At 37.0% G+C, this 27,158-nt stretch overlaps 1 protein-coding gene across 2 annotated transcripts; it reads left to right on the forward strand.

The window, feature by feature from the left end:
• Positions 1-1,984: 1,984 nt before the first annotated feature.
• STEAP4 (STEAP4 metalloreductase) lies at positions 1,985-27,158 on the forward strand. Of its 2 annotated transcripts, none has more exons than XM_079151711.1 (5): positions 1,985-2,139; positions 22,037-22,494; positions 23,183-23,710; positions 25,271-25,435; positions 26,730-27,158. In XM_079151711.1, exons 2-5 carry the CDS (start codon positions 22,039-22,041, stop codon positions 26,991-26,993), a joined length of 1,413 nt encoding a protein of 470 aa, XP_079007837.1. In that variant the 5' UTR covers positions 1,985-2,139; positions 22,037-22,038; the 3' UTR covers positions 26,994-27,158. The 2 variants fall into 2 exon arrangements, with proteins under 2 accessions (XP_079007837.1, XP_079007836.1); XM_079151710.1 differs by lacking the exon at positions 1,985-2,139 and adding an exon at positions 7,465-7,499.

Here is a 27,158-nt window from a genome sequence, read left to right on the forward strand (position 1 = left end):
TCACCACAGATATAGCTGTCTTTCTTAACCAAATGACAGTAAACCTTAGAATCTTATAACACACTCCCCTATTTATTGAGCAGCTTTCTTCATATAAAATGCCTTCCACTGGAAGAGCCTGTAAGGAGAGAAGGTGGCCAGACTCTCTGGTGCCCTCAGCAACTGTCCTTTCATAGTGACTATTGTTTTCTATTCCATTGTCAAATAACAAACCCACATTCTGGTTGTAAATGCTGAATTCGGTATGTTGAGACTCAAATTTCTGTCCCCACAAGGCTTAAAGACAGATGCTAGACCAGGGCACTTCTACAGAGCAAAGCACTTCCACACCCCAAAACTCTGCAGTGTTAAACCAAGAATTCTCCCAATCTGTCTCTCACCCAGACATCAAACTGACCAAGCATGGGCCTCTTAGGCACACACACTTCTTTGACGAATCAGTCTTCAAACTGGAAAATTAGATGCTATAAATCTATGAATACCTTTTTAAGTTCTTCCCTGGCCAAGGAATACTCTCAGATGAACTCTGAAAAACATGATAATTTGCAATGGACTTTTTAAATTATTGAATACAATAAATACTTATGTGCAAAGTACTGTGCTACATGCGGTGGAGAATTCCAGGCTGAAAAGGACAGGAAGTCAACCCTCAGAGTTGGTGCTGCAGAAGAGGAGCACGATAATAACTCTTTTGAGAGGCAAACTGTCCTGAATGCTGTGTTTAAAGTATAAACATGGGCTGGGGATATGGCCCAGCAGTATAGAGCTCGCCTAGCATTTATGTGGCCGGGGGTTTGATCCCCAGTACCACCAGAAAAGGGGAAAAAAGGCATAAACTACACTGTACTGACAGTGTATAGAAAAGGAAAAGATTTAGTTACAACTGTATTTCAGAGAAGACTTCCTGGAAAACATGAGGACTGAGCTAACTCCAAGGAGAATTGCAATCCAAGCAAAGGGGAGGGAAGGTGGGTTCAGCAGCACTAGGAATATGCCTCCCATGTGACTGGGAATCTGGACCTTGGCAAGGAGACCATGCATTCTAAGACCAAATGGCAAGGTGAGAGACAAACTGGGAGGACTTTGTGTCTTAAACTACAGAGTGTGAGGGTACAGGAGTGTTTTGCCCCATAGGGTATCATGATTATTTAAACTTTAAACTGACATGGCTTTTGAACTCCTCCTATGTAGAAAGACACATCAATCCCAATTGCATACACAGTCAGGCCTCCCACATCCATGGTTCCAAATGCTTGGATTCAACTGACCGCATGTCAAAAATATCTGGCAAATTTTTTTTTTCATCTGTACTGAACATACAGACATTTTTTTCTTCTTACTGTTCCCCAAACAATGCCATATAATACCTGTTTACATTGTATTAGGTAATAAAATCCAGAGATGATTTTAAATATATGGGCAGATGTGCACAGGCTATACAAGGGACTTGAGTATCCCTGGTTTTTATATCCATGAAGGGTCCTGGAAACAATCCCTCACAGATAAAAAGGGGCAAAGGTAAATGACAAGGAATTCTCATCCCTCTTTCATTTGTTTTTCTTCCTTCAAATGATTTATCTAAGACCTGAAAACAAGAACATCCAAACTATGAGCCCAATAAAAACCCACGGCATCCAAGCAGAGAACAATGTCACCCTTTACTCTGAATTGAGACAAGACAGCAGCAGGAGAATGCCTAGGAGCCTAGTCCAGGTGGTGTTTTCTCAGCATCTCACAGAACCTCTCTGGCTCCTTCAGGCAGGAAAGGTGCGCTCCTCTGCCTTCCTAAGCTTCAATCAGCCTGGGATGCAAAAATCCCAAGGGCTCAGGAAAAAACCCTTAAAATCCCCCGCTAGCCAGATGTAAGCGGCAACATCTACAACAATAGCAGCACAGGAAGTTCTGGTCCTTCCAGCTGCCCGGGATTCCCAGCTTGAACTCTTCCCGGAAACCTTTCTTCACACTTCTCTTGCGAAATCTACAAGGCCCTCCCTCCCTCTCTGGCTTCTTATACCGCCGATAGCAGCGAGCTGCAGGACTGAGCTGGCGGCCCCGCGAAGCTTCTCCCGGGCCAGACCCGGGGCGCTCACCGCTGCAGCTGCGCTGGACCCCAGCACCCAGGAGGCGCTCCTCGCGCAGGTGGGTGGGTCACCGTACCGGCTTTTGTCGTGTACTTTTCTCCCACAGTCTTTATCTGCCTCCTCCCACCCAAGTCCCTGTTTCCAGGTCCCCACTCCCCAGCCCGGTCACACTGAGGTGTTTTCAAACTCCCCAGAGCGCCCTGCATCCCTTCCTGGAGCAGTCACCCACGCGACAAACAGTTTAGCAAACTTCTAGCTTCCTGAAGTTTTATCGCTTATCACTTCAATACCCCAGCGTGCAGACTAATCCGAAGGAGGAAGATAAAAGGGGTTGGCTTTGTTTTTGCTTCTTACTAATGGATTGTGCACATCTTTGTCCCCCATCAGAAAGGAGTCTTGAAGAATGTGGGTTGGCAATCAGCACTCAGATCTAAGGTCACATCTTGCCCACGCGCTGAAAATTTGTCCTGAGGTTGGCACCCTCTTTCATCATTGATCGTGATTTAAACTTCCTTAAGAAGATTAGCAATTTCTTTTCCAGAGTATTATTGTTTAGAACGTAATTTACTGTGAAGAGACAATAAAACCTTGGTTCTCTGTCCAGAGACAGTTGAAAGGTAGTTCCCCCACCCTCTGGATTGCAATTTGAGCACGTTTTTCCATTTTTATAAACCATATAATTATGTACTTTATTTTTATTGGAGCATTATAATTAAATATAATAGTGGGATTTGTTACATAGCTGTACATGCACACAATATAACAATATAATTTGGTCAATTTCTTACACAGTATTTTCCTTTTCCTCCCCGCCCCCCCCCCCCCACTTTCTCTAGGCTACTGGTCTCTCTGTATTTTCATGAGAACCCCCCAACTTCTCCCCACCCACTTTTTTGTCTCTAGCTTCACATATGAGAGAAAATGTATGTTACTTAGTTTTCTGAGTTTGGCTTATTTCACTTAGTGTGATGTTCTCCAGTTTCATCCTTTTTCCTGCAAATGACATAATTTTATTCTTCTTTATGATTGAATAAAACTTAAATATATATTCAAATAGAAATATATTTTCTTTATCCCTCTGCTGACAGACACCTAGGCTGGTTTCATATTTTATTTATTGTGAATTGTACTACTATAAACATGGGTATGCATGTATTGCTATAGTACACAGACTTTAGTTCTTTAGAATAGATATGGAAGAATGGTATATCTGGGTCATATGGTGGTTCCATTCCTAGTCTTTTGAGGAAACTCCATACTGATTTCTATAGTAGTTGTACTGATTTACAATCCCACCAATAGTGTAAAAGAGTTCCTTTTCCCCACATCCTCTCTAGCAATTTATTATTTGTACTCTTGATGGCTGCCATTCTAACTGGAAGGAGATGAAATCTCTGCAGTTTTGATTTTCATTTCCCTAATGGGTGAAATTTTTGAACATTTTTTTCATAGATTTGCATTTCTGCTTTTGAGGAGTGTCTGCTTAGTTCATTTGCCCATTTGTTGATTGTGTTACTTGGTTTTTGTTTCTTGGTAAGATTTTTGAGTTCTCTATATATTCTGCATATTAATCCTTTATCTGAAGAGTAGCTGGTAAAGATTCTCTCCCATTCTGCAGACTCTTTTCACACAGTCTGAGCACTTTCTTTAAGAGATAACTGGTGTAGTGGAAAGTAGATGTATGGAACATGCAGGTTGGGTAAAAGAATTCTATTCCTAGGTCCAAATAGAAACTCAATATCCCAGCCTCAGTTTCTTCTGGTGTAAAATGAAAGGCTGTTGGCCCCAATGATCCACAAAGTCCAACTCTAACAAGGTGAAAAGCCATGTGACTTAAAATGTTACAGGTTTCAAATATGTTGGAAATCTAGTCAATGATACAAGTATATCTAAGTAATTTTTTTTTCCAAATAACACAGGTTTAATTTTTATAAGGAAACTACCCAGTTGTGGAGGAGTCTCTTCCCACAGGAGCATCTTAAAGTTCTACCACATTTATCATTCAGAGAATACTCTGCTTTCAAAACCATTCTTCAGCCTTGCTATGTGAGAATGTCCTATTCTCTATAAATGGCAGTCATATAAATGTCACTCACATGAAAGAACATTTTTTTTCTGATACAGTAGGTGTAATTTTCTAAAATGGCACATTTATTTGAAGCAGTAACTTTTTTGAGATATGGCCTTTTGCAAGGCCCTGGGTTTTTCAGAGTGCTGTGATTTAGTCTGAGAGTCCACCTGCATGCATTCCACCTGCATGGCAAATACTGCCAGCCTAGAAAACAGGATGAAGCACACTCTATTATCAGGCTTTGAGGTTGTAAAGTAAATGGTACATGTGTACAGAGAAATTGGGTCATAGCATTTTCTCCATTTGGCAACATTTATGGTTTTGCTGAAGTTCACATAGCAACTGGAGGTTCAGAAACCAGCATATACATGGCCTGACCCTGAACTTCAAAATGACTTCCAGACATTTGTCTTGCTTAGGCTTGCTAACTATTGTTTAGAAGGAACCAAGTGGATTTTTTTAAGTCTGGAAGTAAATTGAAAACCCTAGGCCTTGCACTGTGTTATGAACAACTTTAAGAAAAATAGTTTTATTTGTCATAGAATTTTAAAATTGAAGAAACCCTGAGCAATTATTTTGTGTTACTTTTTCTCTTAAAGGACTACTCCTAAATCAGTTATTGTTAATATCTTTATTAAAGGGATATAGATTCTCCTTTCAAAGTCCAAGTAGCTGAGTTTGCAGTCACTCTCAGAAACCCATCTTAGTGCTTCATGATTCCTGCCATCTAGTTCTCTTCAGAATCAATTTAAATATTTTTATCCACCTCTGTTTAAAAGTCATTTCCTATGTGTGAGGCCCTGGGTTCAATCCCCAGTACTGAAGAAAAAAAAAAAAAAGTTATTTCCTTGGAAATCTTTAGAAAGCCAATAAACTGCTAGCAAAACAAAACAATACAATAATCCTTTAAAGCTTGAGGACTTGTTAGGGCACCTTGTAGTTAGTCTTCTCTGGGTTATCCTCTGAGGAGGAGGGCATTTGTTAAGTGCCTGCATCCATATCTACTCATAATTCCTTTAAGAATCTAGAATATGCTGCAGATAATGAATTTTTCTGGATCGTCTTTTGAGTTTTTTAAAGTTTAGGCTCGATAATAATAGAAATAAGGTTTACAAGACAAGGCCTCTGAAGTTACCTGTTTGACACTTATTTGTGTATACAAAAAGAATGGTTAATTACTTAATTATGAAGAATTCAGAGTAGTTCTACATGAAACGCTAAATCTAAAATCTACTCAAAATTTTTTCAATGAATTGTAGGTCATTTTCAAGGTGATCTAGATTAACACTTGTTCCTTTGTTAGAAAGAAATTAGTCCTGCAAGGAATAAACCTAAGTAAATAACAAGGATAATTAACACTTAAAATAATGTATAATAAGAAAATATACTTGTCCTGTATACATAAACAATTTGTTGTTCCAAAATCGTTAAGGACTAAAAATCAAAGAATGTTTGCACTATTTCGACATCATCTTTCAGAAATACATCACTGCAAAAAGAATGCATTAGTCTACTAAAATATTTCTTCTCTAATTAACTAAGCAGGACAATGACATCCTAATTCAAATTCTTCACAGTGTTCTCCAAAAGTTTATTTAGCTATGTGTGGAGAGGTCTTAAGGCCTTGTACTTTGACAGTCACATATTTCTCAAAAGTTATTTTGATAGAGAGGTTTCTTTTAAATGTAGAGGATATGATCTGTCCTAAGGTCAGGATAAAGTTCATTTTTTTCCTAAAAGGAAGGAAAATGTGTGCAAAGATGATTTTTAAAGTTAGGAATTATACTTCTGGATAAAAAAGAAGACCAACAGATAACTTAATAGAACTATAGAATACACCTCTGAAAGAGTTTTAGAGGAAAACAAACTAGTAAGTCTCTCTGGCATCAGCACCCAATAGTCATGAGAAAATTTAGAACAGAGCTAGAAGACCAGAAGGCAGGGTGTGTTGCAGGGTGTAATCCCAGCAGCTCTGGAGACAGAACCAGGAAGATCCCAAATTCAAGGCAGTTAGGCAAGACCCTGCCTCAAAATTAAAAAAAAAAAAAAAAAAAAAATTAAGTGGTCTAGGGATGTAGCTCAGTGGCACCCTGGGCTTAATGCCCAGCACCAAAAGGAAATAAAAATAAACAGAGCTGGAGTTCCCAGCAGGTCTTCAGCATGCTGATGGCATTGCTACTGTGCTGTGGGACTAGGAGGGGATATTTAATGGTGGACACTGATAGTGCATAGTGCATCTTTCACCGATACCTAGGTTTTTTTACAGAGTATGGAAACTTTCTGCTTAACTTTTATTCCAAGTAAAATGACAGTTGAAACAATTTTGCACAGACTTTGGTAAATGTTTTTTGTCCTGTTTCCCAGCAAATTAGTGTCCCTCCTACGGACTCCCAGCCTCTCTTCACACTCCTCTGCTCTTGCTCTCACAGAGTGCATTGCATTTGATTATGTGCTGCATCCTCCCTGAGACTCTTTGAGAACAGGGACCATCTAATTGATCATTTCATCCCTGGTGCATAGCATAGTATCTGGTACAGAAAGTCCAATCAGTAATAAAGCTGTGCTGAAAACATAGAATCTTACCAAGTCATTCCTTGATTACACTAATTTTTATTTTTGGAAGACACTGATCATTATGGACATAGCAGATGGTATGGATTCTGCCTGCATTGTATTAACAAGTCAAAGTGTAATGGCAAAGTCCAGATTTTAACTATCTGCCATTTGGAGAGAAGCATGAGATTGCTTTGTACTAAACAATGCATATAAATAGTTGAAATTAATTTTTAGGTTGATGAAACTGCAGGAAATTTGCTGTTTCCTTTCACTGACCTTAATTTCAGTAACCTATTATGTATAACCATAATACTTTGAATTCTAATTCACTTAAAGAGTAATTCATTTTAAAGAGTGACATAACATGATTAAGGCATTTAACTAAGATCATTAAGATTGGAATATTGAATTTTTAATGTTTTACCTAGGTTAACCTAAGTAAAACAGTTTAGTCCTTCTTTAATACCTGAAAGCATAGCATAAGATATGAAACCAATGGAGCATTTCAAAAGAACTAAATCATATCAATCATTCCTACACACAAACACACAAAATATTACTGTATTTCTAGTTATTTCTTCCCCAGTACCAACGTATAAAGGTAATTTCTTTAGCTTATTCGATTCTACAACATAGATAATATGAGAAATAGGAGGAGGCTGAGGAAAAAGAAATTGGGTCAATAAATGGTTCATTGCATTTAATAATATAAGTGTGCCATCTACACACTTTTTCCAGATCGAGATCCTAAATTGTGTACTGTTTTTGAGGCATGTCCGGGAAACTGGAAGGTAAGTGTTTAGGTGGTGGTGCCCAAAGGACTCCCTGTTTCTATTTTCCTGAGGTGAACAGGTCTAAAGAAATCAGGCTTATAGCCAAAACTGCATTGGTTCCACATGTGAGCTTGACAGGGGTTGGGATTTTTATGGGGTTGGGGGAACCATGTGGATCTGTTTACATAAAGAACCTGGGAGCCTGGGGAGGAAGGCACACCCTAAGGAAAGAGATTAAGACCTAAGGTACAATTAGGATAGGGAAAGTGGTATCATCCTGTCAGCCCAATTACTTTTTCATTTTTTGTGGGGAGAAAGGGAAAGATCCACTAGTAGATGACTAAGAAAAAAAAAAAAGTCCTAATTCTATAACACAGATGATTTGGTGATTTCCTTGGTGTAAAACTCCCACCATGGCTGATTTCACGTTCCCAGCTGGTAAGTCAGTTCCAGCCCCACCACTCAAGGGAACTGAGATTGAAAACCTAGGCATTGAGGGCTGGGGCTAGAGCTATGGGGTAAGGTATGTGCTTGGCATGTGAGAGGCTTGCATTCAATCCCCAGCACCAAATTAAGTAAATAAATAACCCAGGAAGTACAATGAGGAAACTGTTCCACTTAAAAATATTTATCGACTAGTACTGCTCTCAAACTTGTATATCAAAGTATCACAGAAGGATGGGGAGGGAATTTCAAAAGCACTTCTTCCTGGGGTAAGAAATGAGCAACTGCAAGGTCAGATTATACCCAGCAGCCCTGTCTAATGGGTCTCAGCAAACATTAGAGGCACTTGACCATTGGGAGTCCTTGCCTGTAAAAGCCATGTGAGAAGTGGAGGAAAATGATACACAAAAGAAGGTGAAAGAGGCCGAGTGGACCTCAGGAAATTGCTAAAGATGTTAAGGAGGTACTTTAAAACAGAATGGAGTTCCCCCATCAGCAGGGCCTATGGGGGCAAGGTCACAGCCTCAGCAAAATTGCAAAACTGCTCTATTCCCAAGTTGATTTGATAGTCATCAATATTTAGATAATTTACAGTGACCCTAATGTGAAGATGAGATGAATTTCATAAGAAAATTTTATTTGATCAAAATCACTTCCTAAATGTCTGACTACAGTAGGCCTAGGAAAGCAACACTTTTCTTTTTTTTTTTTTTTTTTTTTTTAGTACTGGGGATCTAACCCAAGGGGCTTTACCCCTGTTTTATATCCCAGCCCTTTTGTTTTTCATTTTGAGTCAGGGTCACACTAAGTTGCTTAAAGCCTCAAACTTGCAGTTCACTGGGATTACAGGTGTGCACCACCACCCCTGGCAGTACCCACTAACTGATACTAAATATTGAGTGGATTATTACAGATCAGCAAAGTAAGCAGGTGCTCACGTCATATGTAAGCCAAATAATAGCATGTCAGTAAGATAGAGTGGTTTACCTGGTAGCAATGATCCACTGGTTCTGGTCCTGATGAAGTCTTTGGTGAATCACAGATTTGTAAATTCTTCAGGATTTAAAATGTAAGCAGAGGTCAAAGTAAATTAACCCAGACATGACTGAATCCCTGACCTTGTCATGTACCCCCGGCTATAATCAAAAGAACTAACCAGCCTAGACAGCAGATAATGAGCCTACATGATGAAATTCTTCACCAAGAAATCATAAAACGATCTTAATTTATCCTGACAGATGCTGCTGGGACCTAAATGTGGCAACATTAATAAGATTTTTAGTTGAACTAGAATATTGACAAATAACATATTAAAAATAAATTATTTTTCTGTAAAGTTCAATTAAAATAGATAAAAGATCTACATTACCTCCCAGTCTTCATAACTCACTGGGTTGTAGTAAAACATTACTAATAGAATAACTGTAGTTGTAGCACATGCCATTACCAGTTCCTAGCTAGTTATTAGCAATTGATGTAGGAGTACGTGTCTTCACAGAATATTGATGGTAAAGGTTATCTTTAATTATGTTCTGTGACTTGGTCAGACTGAACAAGTGATGACTATTTTCTTCTGTCTTATTATATTATTAGCTAGCATAAAAACTGATCATCAGTAAACTTGATTGCTTAGGATATAAAATAACACTTTCTTACAAAAGAATTCAGGTTATCTGTTTTCAAACAACCAACCTACAGTCATTTATTTAGATGAAGAGCTTGAAATGATAGATTCCTATTCATCTATGGCTATTAGTAAGTTTAAGTAGTTACCAGAACTTATTATAGAAATCATAAAATTATGATTTATCCTACTACAGTGTTGTTCTAATTCTTATTTCAACTGATGTGCTAGTATCAGAATGGGGAAAAATATAAGTTGGTAAGAAGCACACACATCTGGGAAATTAGGAGTGGGGTCTGGAAATTAATTTGGGCAAGTTTTCCATCCCTTGAACTCAACATCCTCTCCATTCTAAATATAGGGGAGAGAGAGAGAGAGAGAGAGAGAGAGAGAGAGAGAGAGAGAGAGAGAGAGAGAGATCTTTTATTTTTTCTTTTAACAAATACAAGTTTGGTATAATTAAAATTAAGATTTCCAATTGAGTAATATTTTAATTTCAGAATGTTTTTTTTCTTAGTTCCGGTTGGTATTGAATTAAAATGGACACTAATTCCCAAGTCTGGAGTTCTCTTCTAACTGACCTTGTTCTTCTGAACAGTTTATCACTCAGTGACAAAAATCTACACATATAAAAAAAGCATCTAGTAATCTTCCATTTCACATGACAAACTAGGAAATTGTATTGAAGTGTCAATAATAGCTTTACTAATCTGGTTGCAAATTGAACTATTTTAAGTGCAGTATTTTTCTAAGGGTAAGCCTTCCCCCCTGCAGCTGATGAATACACACACTCTTGCTTTCCCTTCTGCCTGGAAAAGTCCTGGCCTGAAAGCCCCATCTCATTCCTAGGTCTCAGCTTGGTTAAAGTTGCCAGATAAAATGCATGATGACCTGCCAAACTTGAATTTCATATTAAAAGTTTTTGTGTATGAGTATAATCCAAACATTGCAAGCACTATACTTGCACTAAAAAAGTATGAATTATTTGGCTAAAATTCAAATTTGATTGAGCACTGTTTATTTTTATTTGCTAAATCTGGCAACCCTTAGAGAGACTTATGGTGACCAGCTCTCAAAAATAGCCTACCTCTCTCCATCAAAGCATTTTTATTCCATCACTTACCATCTGAAATCATCTTATTTATTATTTACAGGTACATTGTCCAACTTTCTTACAAAAGTGTACATGCATGGTTTTTGAAACACAGAAATCAGAATTCTGGCTTGTCACATTTTATTGGGTTAAAAACACTGGTAACTCTATATTTGTATTCTTCACCTCTATCCTAGCCATATAAAACAATACATGGAGCCCAGCATGCCTGTAATCCCAGTGGTTTGCTGACTGAGGCAGAAGGTTCACAAGTTCAAAGCCAGCCTCAGCAAAAGCAAGGTGCTGAGCAATTCAGTGAGACCCTGTCTATAAATAAAATATAAAATAGGGTCAGGGATGTGACTCAGTAGTCCAGTGCCCCTGAGTTCAATCCCCAGTACCAAAACCAAAACAAAAACAAAAACAAAAAACCATGGTATATAGTAGGCAATCAATAAATTTTTTAAGGGATGTGTTAATGTGTATTTTAAAAGCAAGGCTTTGAAAATTATGCATAACTACCACCAAGAAGAAATTACATTTGTAAATGGAGCAACTTCTAACTACAAAGTTAAAATTAAAAATACACATTTAAATTCTCAAGTTAAAAATAGAAAAAAAAATGAACTGTTCAAAAATAAGAAGAATTCATTGATTATGGAAACATTAAGTTTTTAATAAACTGTAGTCAGTAGTCTTTTTAAAACAAAGTCTTCTGATTTCACTACACTAAAATGTACTGCATATTCAGTGAAAAGAAAAAAAAAAAGGGAAAGAAATGTGCTCAAATGTGAATGTTTGTTTTCCCTACAGAGCCTTGATCTCACTTTATACAGAAATAGTTCAGTGAATAAATTAGATGGGTTCTTTGTTAGTATGAGGATTTTACATTTTTTAAAATAGTTTTTGCTCTTCAATCATCCCTGGATATATTGAAACAAATGCTCCAAGTCACAAGAAGGCTGACACAGCTGCAGAACTCCCTCCTGCCCATTTGCCTTGTGATGAAAGCAAACATCTGATTGATAGGCTTCAGTTTATTATAAATATATTGTCACATCATTGGGGGCTTTGGTAGAAGAAAGTTGAAATCCAGAAAGAATAATAAAGCAGAAGGAACAAAAAAAATCCCTGTTTATAGGCATCAAATTAAAATGAAAAGTCTTATCATGTCTCATACAGTCTGAAGGTGTTATTTGTATTCCAAAATTTTGAAAGTTTCCAAGCAAGATCACTGAATTTGTGCATTTGTGTGCTGCAACACCAGTGTATGTGTGTGTGTGTGTGTGTGTGTGTGTGTGTGTGTGTGTGTGTGTGTGAGAGAGAGAGAGAGAGAGAGAGAGGATAGTGTCTGAGGAATTTAGATGTTTGAATAAATAATCACTTCAACATCACCAAGCTGAATTCTCAAGTGGAGAGAGAGGCAGAGTGACTTTAATAATGTTTTCATGCAAATGATTAACAAGATATTGTACTTGACTTCATGAGTTGCTATTAAGGAGCACCCTAAGAGCCCGGTACAGTGGCACACACCTGTTACCCCAGCAACTGTGGAGGCTTAGACAGGAGGATCACAAGTTTAAGGCCAGGCTAGGCAATTTAGCAAGATTCTGTCTCAAAATATGGCATAATAAGGGCTTGAGATGTAGCTCAGAGTTAGATCACTTACGTAGCATGCAGAAGTCCCTGGGTTTCCCAGTACAGCAAAGAGAGGGAGGGAGGGAGAAAGTACCAGAGTAGATTTGTGTGATTTGATCCAGCTATAAATTTGCAGCCCTTGTAAGACAGCTCATCAAGTTTTCCTTGAGAGGGTAACAAAGCAAAGCCACCTAGCTACCTATAATCTGACACCAAGTCTGGAGTCCAGCATCCCTTGATTCACTCCTTGTGAGACCCGCATATTCAAGCACTCATTTTGCCTGTTTTTTTTTTTTTTTTTTTTTTTCATAAAAGGAGGTGAAATGTTTCTGAAACCCATTACAACCTTGTCAATACCCTGTCTCCCTCTGATTTTCCTTCCCCACCATCCCTCTCCAAAAAAAAAAAAAAAAAAAAAAAAGAACAAAAACAAAACAAAACAAAATATATATGCTTACCTTTTTCCATTTCCAGTGGTTCTCCATGGGTGTACTTGAGATTCCCTGAAGTTTATTTGGGATTGGCTTTTTAGGTACAGTTAGATGCCTGGGTTCTACCTCATATCGATTTATTCCAAAACAGAGAAGTTTGTTCCCTAGCATTTTAGCAGCCCCCCAGCTGATTCTAATGTATGACCAGAAAGGAGACCCACTGTAGTAGGCCATTAATGCAAAGCTACTGAAAAAGCTGATAAAAGGTTCCCAGTCTTGGGTGTACATTAGAATCACCTGGGGGAGTTTAAAAAAAAAACAAGGACAATGTGCCCAGGTTCAATTCAGGGGGATCCAGATTCTTCAAGTTCTGCTTATTAGTTTTTTGTACAAGCTTCCAATTGATTTGAATGTGAACCAGGGTTGAAAACCACCAGTTTCTTGCATGACCCTTTCCAGAGTTATTTGCATTTTTGTAAGCCTCAATGATTCTAAGAAATTATTTCAATGATTGAAAAAAGAAAAGAGTTCTGGGAAAATAGACGTATTCTGGGAAGATAGATGTCTGTCCGTACTTTCTCTCCTTCCATAACCTTAGTCAAATTCAGTTGGTATGTCTGGCTAAGGCTCAGACCCTGGGAAGACACAGCTGGGATAGTAGATATGTTTTATCTGGAGGCAGCAGCAGTCCCCAATCCCTGAGTCTTTCCACAGGCCTCTTTTATATGCAGGCCAAATAAAGAAGGCACCAGGTTACATAAGAGAGTGAATACTCACAAGCAGATGTTGCGTACATATGCTGAATCAGGGTGTTTATGACCTTGACTACATACTAAAATATCGCCCACCAGAAGCCTTAGCAAGAGAGCCTGACTATAGCCATCTTGGGCCTACCCCCTTCAAAAGGGTCCTTCTTTGCCTGTGAGTGGATCCCAATATGCTTTTTTGTTTGTTTGTTTTCTTTTGTTTTTTGATTAAACCCCAGGGTGCTTTACCATTGAGTTACATCCCCGGCCTTTTTTTTTTTTTAATTTTTTATTTCCAGACAGGGTTTCACTAAATTGCTTAGGGCCTCACTTAGTTGCTGAGGCTGGCTTTGAACTTGCCATTCTCCTGCCTCAACCTCCTGAGTCATTGGAATTATAGGTGTGCACCACCACCTCCGGCCCAGTTTGCTACTGTTCATTACTAAAAATTGTATATTGTGAAAATGATAGCTTTGTTTTTGGAATTGGTTTTTGACAACCTCCAACCCTTTTTCATATGAAACTATAGTTTTGCATTTTTAGTTTGTATAGATATGTAAAATTGGGCAAGCAAAGTAAAAAGTAAGACTACTAATGATGCGTATAATTAAGTTTGAGACTTTATATAAAGAAATTTGTCTTCATTTGAATTTTCTGCGGATTTTTAAAATTCAAGGTATTCACAGAGGCTAATTTTTCCTTTCGGGACTCTCTGCACCTGAGAAACAGAAGGATTTTTTTTTCCTTCTACAAACAATATTACAAACATAGGTATTTATATATTTTTCTCTTCATTCTGTACAATCTTTGGAGAAAACAAATGACCCATTTTCCAAGTGCAAAGCAAGAATATCAGTGCTATTTCTTTCTTTATTTATTTTTGTACTGGGGATTGAACCAGGAGCACTTAACAACTGAGTCACATCTCTAGCCCTTTTAATATTTTATTTCAAGATGGTCTTGCTAAGTTACTTAGGGCCTCGCTAAATTTCTGAGCCTGGCCTTAAGCTGCGATCCTCCTGTCTCAATCCCCTGAATCACTGGGACTACAGGTGTATTCCACCAGGCCCAACTTGTGAGCACCTTTTAGAAGAGCTCTGGCTAGGTAACTAATCCTTCTTCTTGCCGGGCACAGGGTCTACTCTGAAGCATGAGGGAGCAAGAACACCCCAGGTTGCTGATACACTAAGGACTTCAAACTTTGATTTTTAGCTTATCCTCTAAATGAAGTCCATCATGCCTATAATCCATCATATACCTTTAAACTTGTCCATTTGTTAGATATCTACACACTACTGCTATGTTTTTGTTTGAAAGTAATATTTTAATATTTACATCCTAAAAATCAACTAATTTGTATTTATATTTTTGGAATATTTTTAAAGCACTGAATTTTTTCTAAGTATTTAAAATACTTTTGTATATGTGTGTGTGTGTATATACACATATGATTGTTCTAAAACTTACATGGAAAGGAAAAGGAATTAGAATAGCTATAATAGGTTGACTCATGAAATATTAACTCTTGCAACTATGATAAATCTCAAAAATAAGTATGTTGAATGAAAGAAACCAATAAACAACAACAACAAAGTGACAAAAAAGAAAGAAAAATAATATAGTAGGGAGAATCACTGTACAGAACTTCAAGGCATTGTACAACTACAACCATCAGCACTGTTGGTATTGGCAGAGGAATGGATACATAGATCAGTGGAACAGAATAGAGAACCCAGAAACTGATCCACACCTATACATGAACAATTGATTTTTGACAAAGGTGTAAAAGGAATTCAATAAAATAATATTGTCAACAAATATAGGGGAATAGTTAGCTAATATTTATAGGCAGAAAATAAACCTTGACCTAAACTTTACACTTCGTACAAAAGTAAACAATGGATCATGAATTTACATGCAAAGTTTAAACTATTAGGAAACAATATTTAGGATGTAGTGCTTTATGATGAGTTTTTAGATATCAAAAGAATAGTCCTAAATGAAAATAATCAATATATTGAATATCATAACATTTTAAAGCTATTTTTTTCTATGAAAGACCCTGTTAAGGCATGGGGGGAAAATGAACTATAGGTTGAGAGAATATATTTGCAAATCACATTTCTTACAAAGAATTCACATCTAAAATACATAAAGAATGGTCAAAATTCAACAGTCGAAAAAGAATACAGGGGCTGGGATTGTAGCTCAGTGGTAGAGTATCTGAATCCAAGTGTGAGGCACTGGGTCCAATCCTCAGCACCACATAAAAATAAATAAGTTAAATAAAGGTATGTCCATTTACAACTAAAAAAGTATATATAAAAAAAAAAAAGAATACAGTTCCAATTAGAAAATAGGCAAAAGACATGAAGAGATGTCTCACCAAAGAACAGTTGGCAAGAAAACACAAAAAGATGCTCAACTTTACTAGCAATTGGGGAAATGCACATTAAAACCACAATGCAATATCAGAATAGTTCAAATAAAAAATATTGGCACTCTTAAATTCCTAATAGAATTGTAAAAGAGTGCAGCCACTCTGGAAAACAGTACGGCAGTTTCATACAAAGCTCAACATACAGTTATCACATGACCCAGCAATTGCACTACTGGACCTTTATCATGAACTGATGGAAACTTAGTTTTAGACAAAAACTTTTACATGAATGTTCAGAGCAGCTCTGTATTGTGAAATCCAAAACTGGAAACAACCAAAATGCCCTCCATCTGATGAAGAGTTAAACAGGGCTGGGGGTATAGCTCAGTGCTGGAGTATGTGCTTAGGAAGTACAAAGCCTTTTTCAATCTCCAGCCCCCCCCCCCCAAAAAAAATGTATTTTCAAAGAGTTAAACTAACTGCAGTATATTTAGACCATAGAATACCAGTTGGCACTTGGCAATAATGTGAAGCAATTGATACAAAAATTTGGATGAATCCCAAGAGAATCATGCAGAGGTTTAAAAAAATGCCAATCTCAAAAGGTTTGTACACCATGTGATTTCATTTATGTAACATTCCCAAAATGGCAAAATTATAGAAAGAGATTAATGGTTTGCAGGGTTTAGGATTGACAGTGGGGAGGCAGATGGGTATGACTATAAGGGGTGGCATGAGGGAGAACTTCGCAGAGATGAAATAGTGTGTATCCTGATTACAATGCCCAGTATGTAAATCTACACTTGAGATAAAATGACATGAAAGCACACTGTGCCAATGTCAACGTCCTGTTTGGATGTTGTACTGTAGTTGCATAAATGTAGTCACTGGAGGAAACTGGGTAAAGAGTGAACAGAAACTTCCTGTACAACTTCCTGCTGTGTAATTGTTTCAAATAGTTTAGTTGTTTTTCTTTTCATAAGTATTGATTTTTTTAAATATAGGTATTTAAAATACATGATTTCAAAATCCTGTTTGGACATTTCCATGTTTTTAATATGCTGGAGTTCTCAAAAGCTGAAGACTGCCTGGGCCTCTCCAACCTCTGACCTCTGGGGAGGTAAGAGGTAATGCCTGACAGCTAGACAGGCCCTAACATCCCTTGGGAGGACCAGGTGAGAACACCCCAGAAGAATGCTGCCTCAGGTTCCCAAGGCCTAGGGAGGGAAGTGCAGACCCAGAGAAGCAATGGGCAAGACTCTCCTTGACCCACACCTGATCCCACCATGTATATCTCACACACACAAACACTTTTCAGTGACTGCTGCCTTCATGACCTTCATGATAGGCCACTTTACCAACTTCACTGGATTCTAATCTCTAGTCTATGTAAAAGGTCCTGTGGGATCACATTACCTCCCTTGGCTTCCCTTGGGGAGTGTTGCTCAGAGTGCTTCTGTAGCAAATAATCTGGTCCTGGAGATTTCCCTAGCCAAGACATAATCCTGTTGTATGCCCTGTTACATAACTGAGTTGTTATGGGGCTGAAGGAAAGAAAGGAGAACACTATGTTATGTTTTAATTATTTTAACCCATCTTTATATAAGTATCCTTCCTGTTTACCACTTTTCTTATTATTTTCTGTATTTCTTTCATCTAAGAAAGTTTTTTTAAGTCTTTGAACAATAAACTTTATTGTCTATATGAATCCATATTTACACATAGCTATTTTTAGGTTCCACTATTTCTGGCAATGGTACACAGGCCTTCTTTATACAATACTTATTGTAAAATGCACCCTCAACTTAGTCCCAGCCACAAGGAAGATTATGCATAAATTCCATTTCTGTGAACTCCTAGTATTAGGATATTTTTTTCTAAGAGTCAGAATTAAATTATTTTCCCCAAATTATTTTTATTTTTTACATGTTATTTACATCATCATCCCATTTATGGTAACTTAATGTCTGGTAACACTTTCCATTTAAAAATCATTAATATATTGTATTGTCCTGGGTCATCTTGCAAGCAAAGCCTTGACAAAGACTTATGTGCAGATAATTTATTAGGAAGGTAATTCTAGGAAACTAAGAGTGAGTGGCAGAGGGCACAACCAGGGGCCATGGGAAAGACAGTATGAACTGGAGTTGAGTCAGCCGCTGCTGCAGATGACTGATATCTGTTCCACTGGGACTGTGTGAGGAATCTTATGAAATGTGTCAGAACTGTGTGCCAGAAGAAAGAGGAAGCACTTACCCATGGAGTCTCGCTCCCTGTTGGTCTGTGGTGGTCCCAGTGGTTGTTCATGTCTGAGTACTAAACAGGTTCAGACCTCAGAGGACCTCCAGGACAAGAATCAGGAAGTAGAAGATGTGAGAACCCAAACTGAGTTTCTGTTAGGCACTGGAGGCTGAGCAGAGATCAGTTATTGCCCAGAGATGGGAAGTAGAATCAGGAATATTTGAAATGGAGCTTAATATGACTAAAAATTTACCATCCTTAGAGTTTCTGTAACTTGCATGAGGACTAACCAACTGCCTGATGAATAACTGTACTGTATTTCTGTTATGTCAACCAGTGATATTTTAATATCCTCTCATCATTTCTGCATCTTCAGTTTGCTCAGCAATCTCTTTGAAGTTTGTTTGTTTTTGTACTGGGAATTGAACCCAGGAGTGATCTACCACTGAGTTACCTCCCTGGCCCTTTTTATTTTGAGGCAGTCTGACCTCAAAATTGGAATCTTCCTGCCTCAGACTCCTGAATTGCTGGTATTACAAGCATGTACTACCAAGCCCAGCTGTCTCTGAAGGTTTGAGAGTGAAAATTAACTTCAGTTGGGTGTAACAACCCAAGTGTATTACATTGGACTGCCAAGCTGCATTTTAAGAGAAAAATATTAAAATATGAACAAATTTAGGTACTACAAATCTCTCATTTTAAAGAAAATGAAACTGAGGTACAAAGAGTTTGAGTAACTTGCCCAAGGTCACATTGCTCAAAAGAAGTAGAACAAAAAATAGTACTGTGGAGTCAATATCTTTATTTAAAAGAAAAGTTTATGGCAAGTTATGATAAATGACTGTAATGGCCAAATAGTCAAAACTAGAATCACTCTCTTTGAAATGATTAAGATAATTCCAATGAAAATATAATTCATCTTATTGCAGGACACTGGCAACTTCACCAAGTCTATAATTTCCTTCCAAATGTTTGTCCAGCATGAGAGAGAAAAAATAATATAACAGAATAAAATGTGGAGGAAAAATGAGGAGATAGGCAGTAGACCTTCTTTGGATATACTATCTAGTTCTGAAGGGTAGAACAGTTAAGTTTGAGGGTTTGAGTTATAAAAATAGTTGTTAACTGATTAGCAACTAGCCAATATTGTCTAATTTAAATTGCTAAACTAAGTTGTATTTGTAGATGTTACTAAAAATTTCTAAAAGGCTCGGCTGTGCTTCTATACGAATAGCCATGATCATCATGGGTGCTTTCCCATATGTGGTCATGACTTCCCTGACACCTGTTCAGAATATCACCAGTTGGTTTATAAAATTATTTCAATATTGGGTTTAGTTAAACTGTTCCAAGTTTCTGAACAAGTGCAGGAACGTTCTGTATTCTTGTCCTTTTCTCCTGTGACTTCTCCCTACCTACAAACACCTGAATGGTCTGCTTGTGATATAAGTATGCAGCTTCTGATAAGCTCAGGTAAGAATACAGGTAAAACTCAGGTAAAATGGAAAGGGCAAACTTCTGAAACCTCAGTAAAACTGTGCAAGCTTCATACATGCTCTACTATCTGTGTGAAATCCACAGTGGAAGAGTCAATTAGTGATTGTGTGCTTTGAAAATCCCACATGACATTCACAGAGTTTACTTTTAACCCATTTGAGTGAAAGAAGTAATGTCATTAACGATATCCTTCCCTGCTTCTTTCCTTGTCCCCTCCCCTTGCCCACTGGTTCCTCTTTGATCATTGGGCTTCTTGACACTGTGCCTGGACAGAGTCAACACTGCTACTGCCAGCTCCTGCGCTCCATCCTTCCAGTGTTGTTCAATGAATGTTTGCCCAGTGCCTGGACTGTGGTAGATGGTGCTCCTCTCAGCACTGAGGGTACCTCACTGAAAAACAGAAACTTCTACACATAAAAGATTAATTGAAAGCTTAAACAAAATGTTGAGAAATTTTAAGGAAAAAAATCAACATTGAAAGAAGAAATAATACTCTTCAAAAGCATGCATATTAACAGATTACTATATTAGATCATAGAAACTTTGGCTTGTTTTTTTAAATTTCATTAGCTATTCATAATGACATCTCAGATTAGTTTTAAATTGCATTTGTCTTATTTTGGGTAAGATTAATGATATTTTACTATATTTAAAAGTCTTTTGTACTTCCTGAGAATAAACTCTCAGCTCATATCCTTTGCCCAATTTTTTAGTGGATAAATGGTTTTTTTCTTATTGATTTGTACTAGTTGACAGTATTTTTGCTGGGTTGTAGATTATCTTCTGACTTTGTTTACAGTTCTTTTGCTTTGCAAGAGTTATTTACTTTTATGTAATCACATTTGTCCAACTACTCTCATGGTTTAATGATTTTGCAAAAGATAATAAAAGCATTTGCCATGGTTGCTTCCTGTTCTTCTATAGTTTTTTTTTAAATTAAATATTTAATATATATCAAATTTACCTGGGCGTAGAGTATGAGGTAAAGATTTAGATTTTTATTCCAACTGACCAATATTAACTACTGAACAAACCATCTTTTTCTCATTAACTTTAAGTACCACCCTTATATGTATAGGGTATATTTCAGATTTTATTTTTTATTCTATACCAATGCACTATTTCTGTTCTTTTGACAGTACCACATTAATTATTTTAGCTTTATAAAAATTTAAATTGTTTAATAGGACTAGAATTCCACTAATTATCCTACTTTTCAGAACTTTAAATTAAAGTAAGGAAAACTGATGACTTTGTGGGACTGAACTTTCCCATCCAAGATCATGCCATACATTTTCCATTTAGTAAACCTTCAATTTTTAAAAGCATTTAAGTTTTCTTCATATAGATCTTACATCTTTCTGTCTTCCTACATATTGTCTATATTTTGTTGTAGTGATAAGTAGGGTTCTTTCTTCCATTAAATCTTCTAACTAATTTGTTTGGGGAATTATTATTAATATTGATTTTAATTAGGTACCCAGACAAGATGTTGAATTTTGTTTGTATGGATGGATGCTTTTTTCCTTGACTTTCTTGGAATTTACAAGTCTTTGATTTTATTATCTGCAACCCTTTTTGCATTTATATACCTCTAAATTCTTTTTCTGGTTTAGTCGTATTAGCTAAAATCTCTAGAACAAAACTAACTAAACTCATAACCGACAAATTTGGCTTCTGATTTTCTATGAATTTTTTCTAGTAATTCTCTTTGAAGCATAACAGTGTATTTTAGGCCAAGATAGACACTTTTTATGTACCAAAGAAATATATATATATATAGATATATATATATTTTTACACACACATACATATATATATACATATATATATATGTTCTTTTACTATGAATGAAGAATAAATGTGGAATTTTAACATATGTTCACTTGGATACATAGATATGTCCATATTTTTTTTCCATAAATTTTCTAATTGGTAAATTATATTAATAGATTTTCTAATGTTAAATTTATAGAACTATTATTTATTTTATAAAACTAATCTTTACATTCCTAGAATAATCCCCATTTTGACCAATTGCATTTTCTCTTAAAAAGCTGCTGGATTCTGTTTACTAAAGTTTTATTTAGGATTTTAATATAACTAAACATAAGTGAATTGGTCTATAATTTATTAGCACATACCTTGTCAGATTTTCCTCTGAGAATTTTTGAAATCATAAGTGTTTAATAAATATAATATTAATGCAATATAGGTCCACTATTTAAAATATCCAACAGCAAGTTTTCACTTTACCCAGAGAAGATTTTCACCAGTAATTTTGTTCAATAAAATATATACAACAATCTTTACTTACCTAATTTTAGAGAGAATACTCTTGAGATAATTAGAACATTAGAACATCAAATTCACTACACTAATTCCTAGATATAATTCTCATTAATTTTTCCATGATCAAAGCATTCATACTTTGTTGGATTTGTGTGTATATGTTTTTCAGTAATGGAGAAAACTTGCACAGTTATGCTTCCTCTTACAATGAATTCTTCAGAAAAGCGAGAGAATGTCTGCATTTTTGGAACAGGGGATTTTGGAAGATCACTTGGATTGAAAATGCTCCAGTGTGGTTATTCTGTTGTGTTTGGAAGTCGAAACCCCAGGACATCCAGGCTGCTACCCAATGGTGCCGAGGTCCTGAGCTATTCAGAAGCAGCCCAGAAGTCTGACATCATACTGATTGCAATCCACAGAGAGCATTATGAATTTCTCACGGACCTAATTGAGGTTCTCAAGGGGAAAATATTGGTAGATGTCAGCAACAACCTCAAAATCAATCAGTATCCAGAATCTAATGCAGAATACCTTGCTCAGTTGGTGCCAGGAGCCCACGTAGTAAAAGCATTTAACACCATCTCAGCCTGGGCCCTCCAGTCAGGAGCGCTGGATGCGAGTCGGCAGGTAAGATTAAGTTAACTTGCCCTCGGTCTTTAAAAAGTGAATCTTTTAATGTGCACTTACCTCAAAGTTCACAAAATATAATCCCCAAATAAAATGCCTAATAAATATTTTATTTTTCTAATATGTACAAGAATAATTTTCTTCAGTTTGACCATGTAAGGTAGTCAATTACTGTGATTCATTTCCCACTGTCTGCACTTTCAGCTTTTAGTTTGATGGAACCCACTAATATCAGCCTCTGGAGGCCTCTTGTCAGCACTAGAAACTAATATAGCTTGTTGAATATCCTTTTCTACTCCCATTACCTGTACAAAATTGGTTCCATTTGTGCACTGAGATTAGAAGCCATCGTAAGTGATGTGGCACCCACAAATACAGAAGAAAGATCAAGCTGCTCACACTGTGGAGAACCAGGTCTCCTTTGTCAAGTCTTATATGGACACAATGTTTCTAAAACCACCCTTCAGTAAAAATCCTGGTACACAGCCAGCTCTCCAGCACACCTGTGCTACTTTGAAATGTCATCTCATCCTCATTTGAAAAACAAGGATATGTTAATTCTACATTCTTGTTTGAAAAACAGTTCACTCTTACATGTCATTGTTCTGCATGGGGCTTGTGTACACTTTCAAAATGATTATTGAATGCAGAAAAAGAGTAAATACAGAATTAATTCTTTCGAACCCAGGTGTTTGTCTGTGGAAATGACAGCAAAGCCAAGCAAAGAGTGGTGGACATTGTTCGAACACTTGGACTTACTCCATTGGATCAAGGATCTCTCTCGGCAGCCACAGAAATTGAAAACTACCCCCTGCAACTATTTCCCATGTGGAGGTTCCCCTTCTATTTGTCTGCTGCACTCTGTCTCTTCTTCTTTATCTACTGTGTTATAAGAGAAGTAATCTACCCCTATGTTCAGGAGAAAGAAGACAGCACTTTTCGCATGGCCATTTCCATTCCAAATCGTGTCTTCCCAATAACGGCACTGACCCTGCTTGCTTTGGTTTACCTTCCTGGTGTCATTGCTGCCATCCTGCAGCTGTACCGGGGTACGAAATACCAACGATTCCCAGACTGGCTTGACCATTGGATGCTTTGCAGAAAGCAGCTTGGCTTGGTAGCTCTGGGATTTGCCTTCCTTCACGCAATCTACACGCTTGTGATTCCTATTCGTTATTATGTCCGATGGAGGATCAGAAACACAACCATTACCCAGGTAAATCTCTACTCATTGGTATTCCCCTCATCCTTACATCAAAGAGGAATTTGACTATATCATATTCCATTTCAAAAGTATAGAAAATCACTCCTCTGAGCATACTTATTTATTTATTTATTTATTAGTTGATTGCCAAGGATTGAACCCAAGGGTGCTTAACCACTGAGCTTCACCCCCATCCCTTTTTATCTTTTATTTTGAGACAGGGTCTCACTAAATTGCTTAGGGTCTCACTTAGCTAATGAGGCTGGTCTTGAACTTTGCAGTCCTCCTACCTCAGCCTCCCAAGCCACTGGGATTATAGGCATTCACCACCACACCTGGCTAAGCATCTGTATTTTTAAAAGTAAATAGAAATGTCATGGCTGAGGTTGTTTTAATGAATCCAGATGAGATCTCATACACCTGTTAAGAATAAAAGTTAGGGGCTGGGAACATAGCTCAGTCAGTAGAGTGCTTGCCTTGTAAGCACAAGGCCCTGGGTTCGATCCCCAGCACCCAAAAGAAAAAAAGAATAAAAGTTATATTCTCAGGCTCACTTGAGTCCAGATCTGTATTCCCGGAGCTCACTGGGACACTGACAAGCTGGCATATTTTGAACTCTGGAAGCCTAAGAATACCTATTCAATAAATGCAAACCCATGTGTTTTGAAGCTTCTATTTTCATGCACACTACTTCTTTGTGGAAGTCAAAGCCAACAGTCTTGTAAATATGGAACCTGCCCAAACATGTGCCACCACAGCAATGCAAACAGATTCACAAAATGTTGCTTCCAGCTCCCATTTACGAATGTTTGATGTGAGGGATGTTGTCCTCTGTAACTAGAAAAACAAACAATTCTGAGCAAATATCAAATACTACCTTAGGCATAGTCAAAAGACTCAGAATCAGTTCAAGGAGTCTTAAAACATTCTCAGAAAAAGTACTGTAGGTCAGTTCTAGTTTAGAAATAATTTTGACCAATCAATCTTACTGTAGTCTCAAAGATAATTAGTCAATAACTCATTGATGATGCTCCCATGAGTTTCTCTACATTATTTCCCTAAAAAATACATTGAAATTACTTAGGTTAGAGTCACATTACAAGGGCCTGATTCCTCTCAATCTGTGGTGTGAGAGATTTGATCCTATATTAAGAGAAAAATCAGTGCGAAAGAACCCAGACTTCATGTGTTTGAATTATCAGCAGAAAAACAGAATTCTAATGTAATTACTTGAAAACATCATGTTTTGCTTGAGGAACAAAAAGCCATGCGGAAGGAAGTTTTAAGTAGATGTTTACTTAGTGCTTGGAATTTATAGGCTAAATTAAAACTCCCCACACAACTCCCAGAGTCAAGAATTATAATAAAATCCCGGCAGAAACCATTATTTTTTTTTCTTTCAAATATATTTCTAAGCATATTTTTTTTACAATTATTTTTAAATGATTAAGCAAAAAATCCATACAAATTGCAGCAGCAAATACAAAGGTACGTACTTTTTAGTCCCTTTAAAAGTATGGGGAGTTTGTAAAAAATATATAATTTTTTTAAATTGCTTGTAATTGTTCTTAGGTGATCACCAAGAAAGATAATCCATTTATTACCTCTATGGCCTGGCTTAGTGATTCATATGTGTCTTTGGGAATCCTTGGATTTTTTCTGTTTGTGCTCTTGGGAATCACTTCCTTACCATCAGTTAGTAACATGATGAACTGGAGAGAGTTCCGGTTTGTCCAGGTAAGGACTTAAAGATTTACATCTCTTTATACTGCAAAATGAATGTGGCTTTACAAATATTTTAATATTTTCTCTTATGTCTAATTTTTCATTTTTCTCCATTAGTTTCCTAGTAATTCCATTAAAACTTCGAATTAGAAAAATTGAACTCAGGTACATAGATTCCATAATGGTTTGATTTCCTACTGGGCATACCTTGTCAGGATTCCTTGTCAAGACTACTCCCAGAAGCCACAGCTAAGACTTTAGATTGAAAAGCACCAAGAACTATTAAACTGTGTGTGTGAAGGTATTACTGCATACAATGTAAAAGAAACCCAAAGATAAAACTTCACCTTCTGAAAATTAACCTTATAATATCAACATATTGATAAGGAAAGCAGACATTGCAATGCAATTAAAACCTTCAGAATAAGATTTGAAAGATACTATTAATCCGAACTTATTGCTGATCTCTAAGAGTGAAATTGGTTTTTTCCACATATCAACCACCAGACACCTTACTAAAGGCAGTAACTGTTCTTGTAGACCCAGTGGTCCTCAATGCACAGCAGCAAAAGCAGCAGCATGGCATGAGAACTTGTTAGATACATAAAGACCCAGACTTCCTGCATGAGCAGCTCTGGAGGTGGGGCCCAGTGATTTGTTAAGAAGTCTTCTAGATGATTATGATGTATGCTCGTTGTAAACCAGTATAATAAAAAAGATCACTTGTAATTGACATTAGATTTGAATATTAAGTCTCCCACAGACCAAATGCAGCCCAGAATTTCTCATGATAAAAACTTTAGTCAAGGCATCAAGAAATAGACACTAAGTTTTAGAATTTAGGCCAAAGGTGGAGAGGACAAAGTATAAGTTTGCAATTGCTCTTTACGGCAATAAAAATTAGCTAGCATCTACTTTTGAAGTAGCATATACTAATGCAGAGATTCTTAAGATCATACCTATCTCTGACCTCTAAAAAAGATATAAGAGTTTTAATCCTGAGGACCAAGGCAAGATACATTATTAATTCTAACGCAGAAGAGTTTACTCCAGGGAAACTTTTCCATCCAGCCAGGTTAAGAGAAAGCTACCATGTCATTTGTAGTAAGTCTTTTTGTTAATGAAATATTTATCATCAAGTATTAACCATCAAGAAGAGGTAATACTTCTTCCTGCACTTAGCAAATGTCACAAATATTATAGGTTTAAAATGTTTGCAATATTGACAAATATTTCATTGGTTTATAGTGTTTCACTTTAAGATATAACTAATATTAATGTATTTCCTTTTGTTTCTTGCCTACAGTCCAAACTGGGTTATTTGACCCTGATCTTATGCACAGCCCACACCCTGGTGTACGGCGGGAGGAGATTCCTCAGCCCTTCAATTCTAAGATGGTACCTTCCTTCAGCCTATGTCCTAGCACTTATCATTCCCTGCACAGTGCTGGTGATCAAGTTTATCCTCATCATGCCATGCATAAACAAGACCCTTATGCGGATCCGACAGGGCTGGGAAAGGAACTCAAAATACTCAAAATCAGCACTGAATGGAAAATCAGATATTTAAAGGAAAGTTGAATTTACTTGGGTTTTTTAGAACGGTGGTATTGAATGTTTAGAGAAGAATAATGGGTACAGGTGAAAGAAGCTCTTTTTCTCTCACTATGGCCTGAAGTGTATCAACACAGAAGAAAATGTTGCTGACTGATAAAATTAACAGATTGGAAGAGAA

This window comes from Sciurus vulgaris (genome assembly GCF_902686455.1).
Source record: "Sciurus vulgaris genome assembly, chromosome: 8".
Taxonomy (NCBI): Eukaryota; Metazoa; Chordata; class Mammalia; order Rodentia; family Sciuridae; genus Sciurus; species Sciurus vulgaris.

What these genes read in the sequence shown, in the direction of transcription:
- STEAP4 (XM_079151710.1), top strand. An exon ending in CGCTGGATGCGAGTCGGCAG is followed by an intron (nt 22,495 to 23,182) that starts GTAAGATTAAGT and finishes TTTCGAACCCAG; the next exon opens with GTGTTTGTCTGTGGAAATGA. An exon ending in GAAACACAACCATTACCCAG is followed by an intron (nt 23,711 to 25,270) that starts GTAAATCTCTAC and finishes AATTGTTCTTAG; the next exon opens with GTGATCACCAAGAAAGATAA.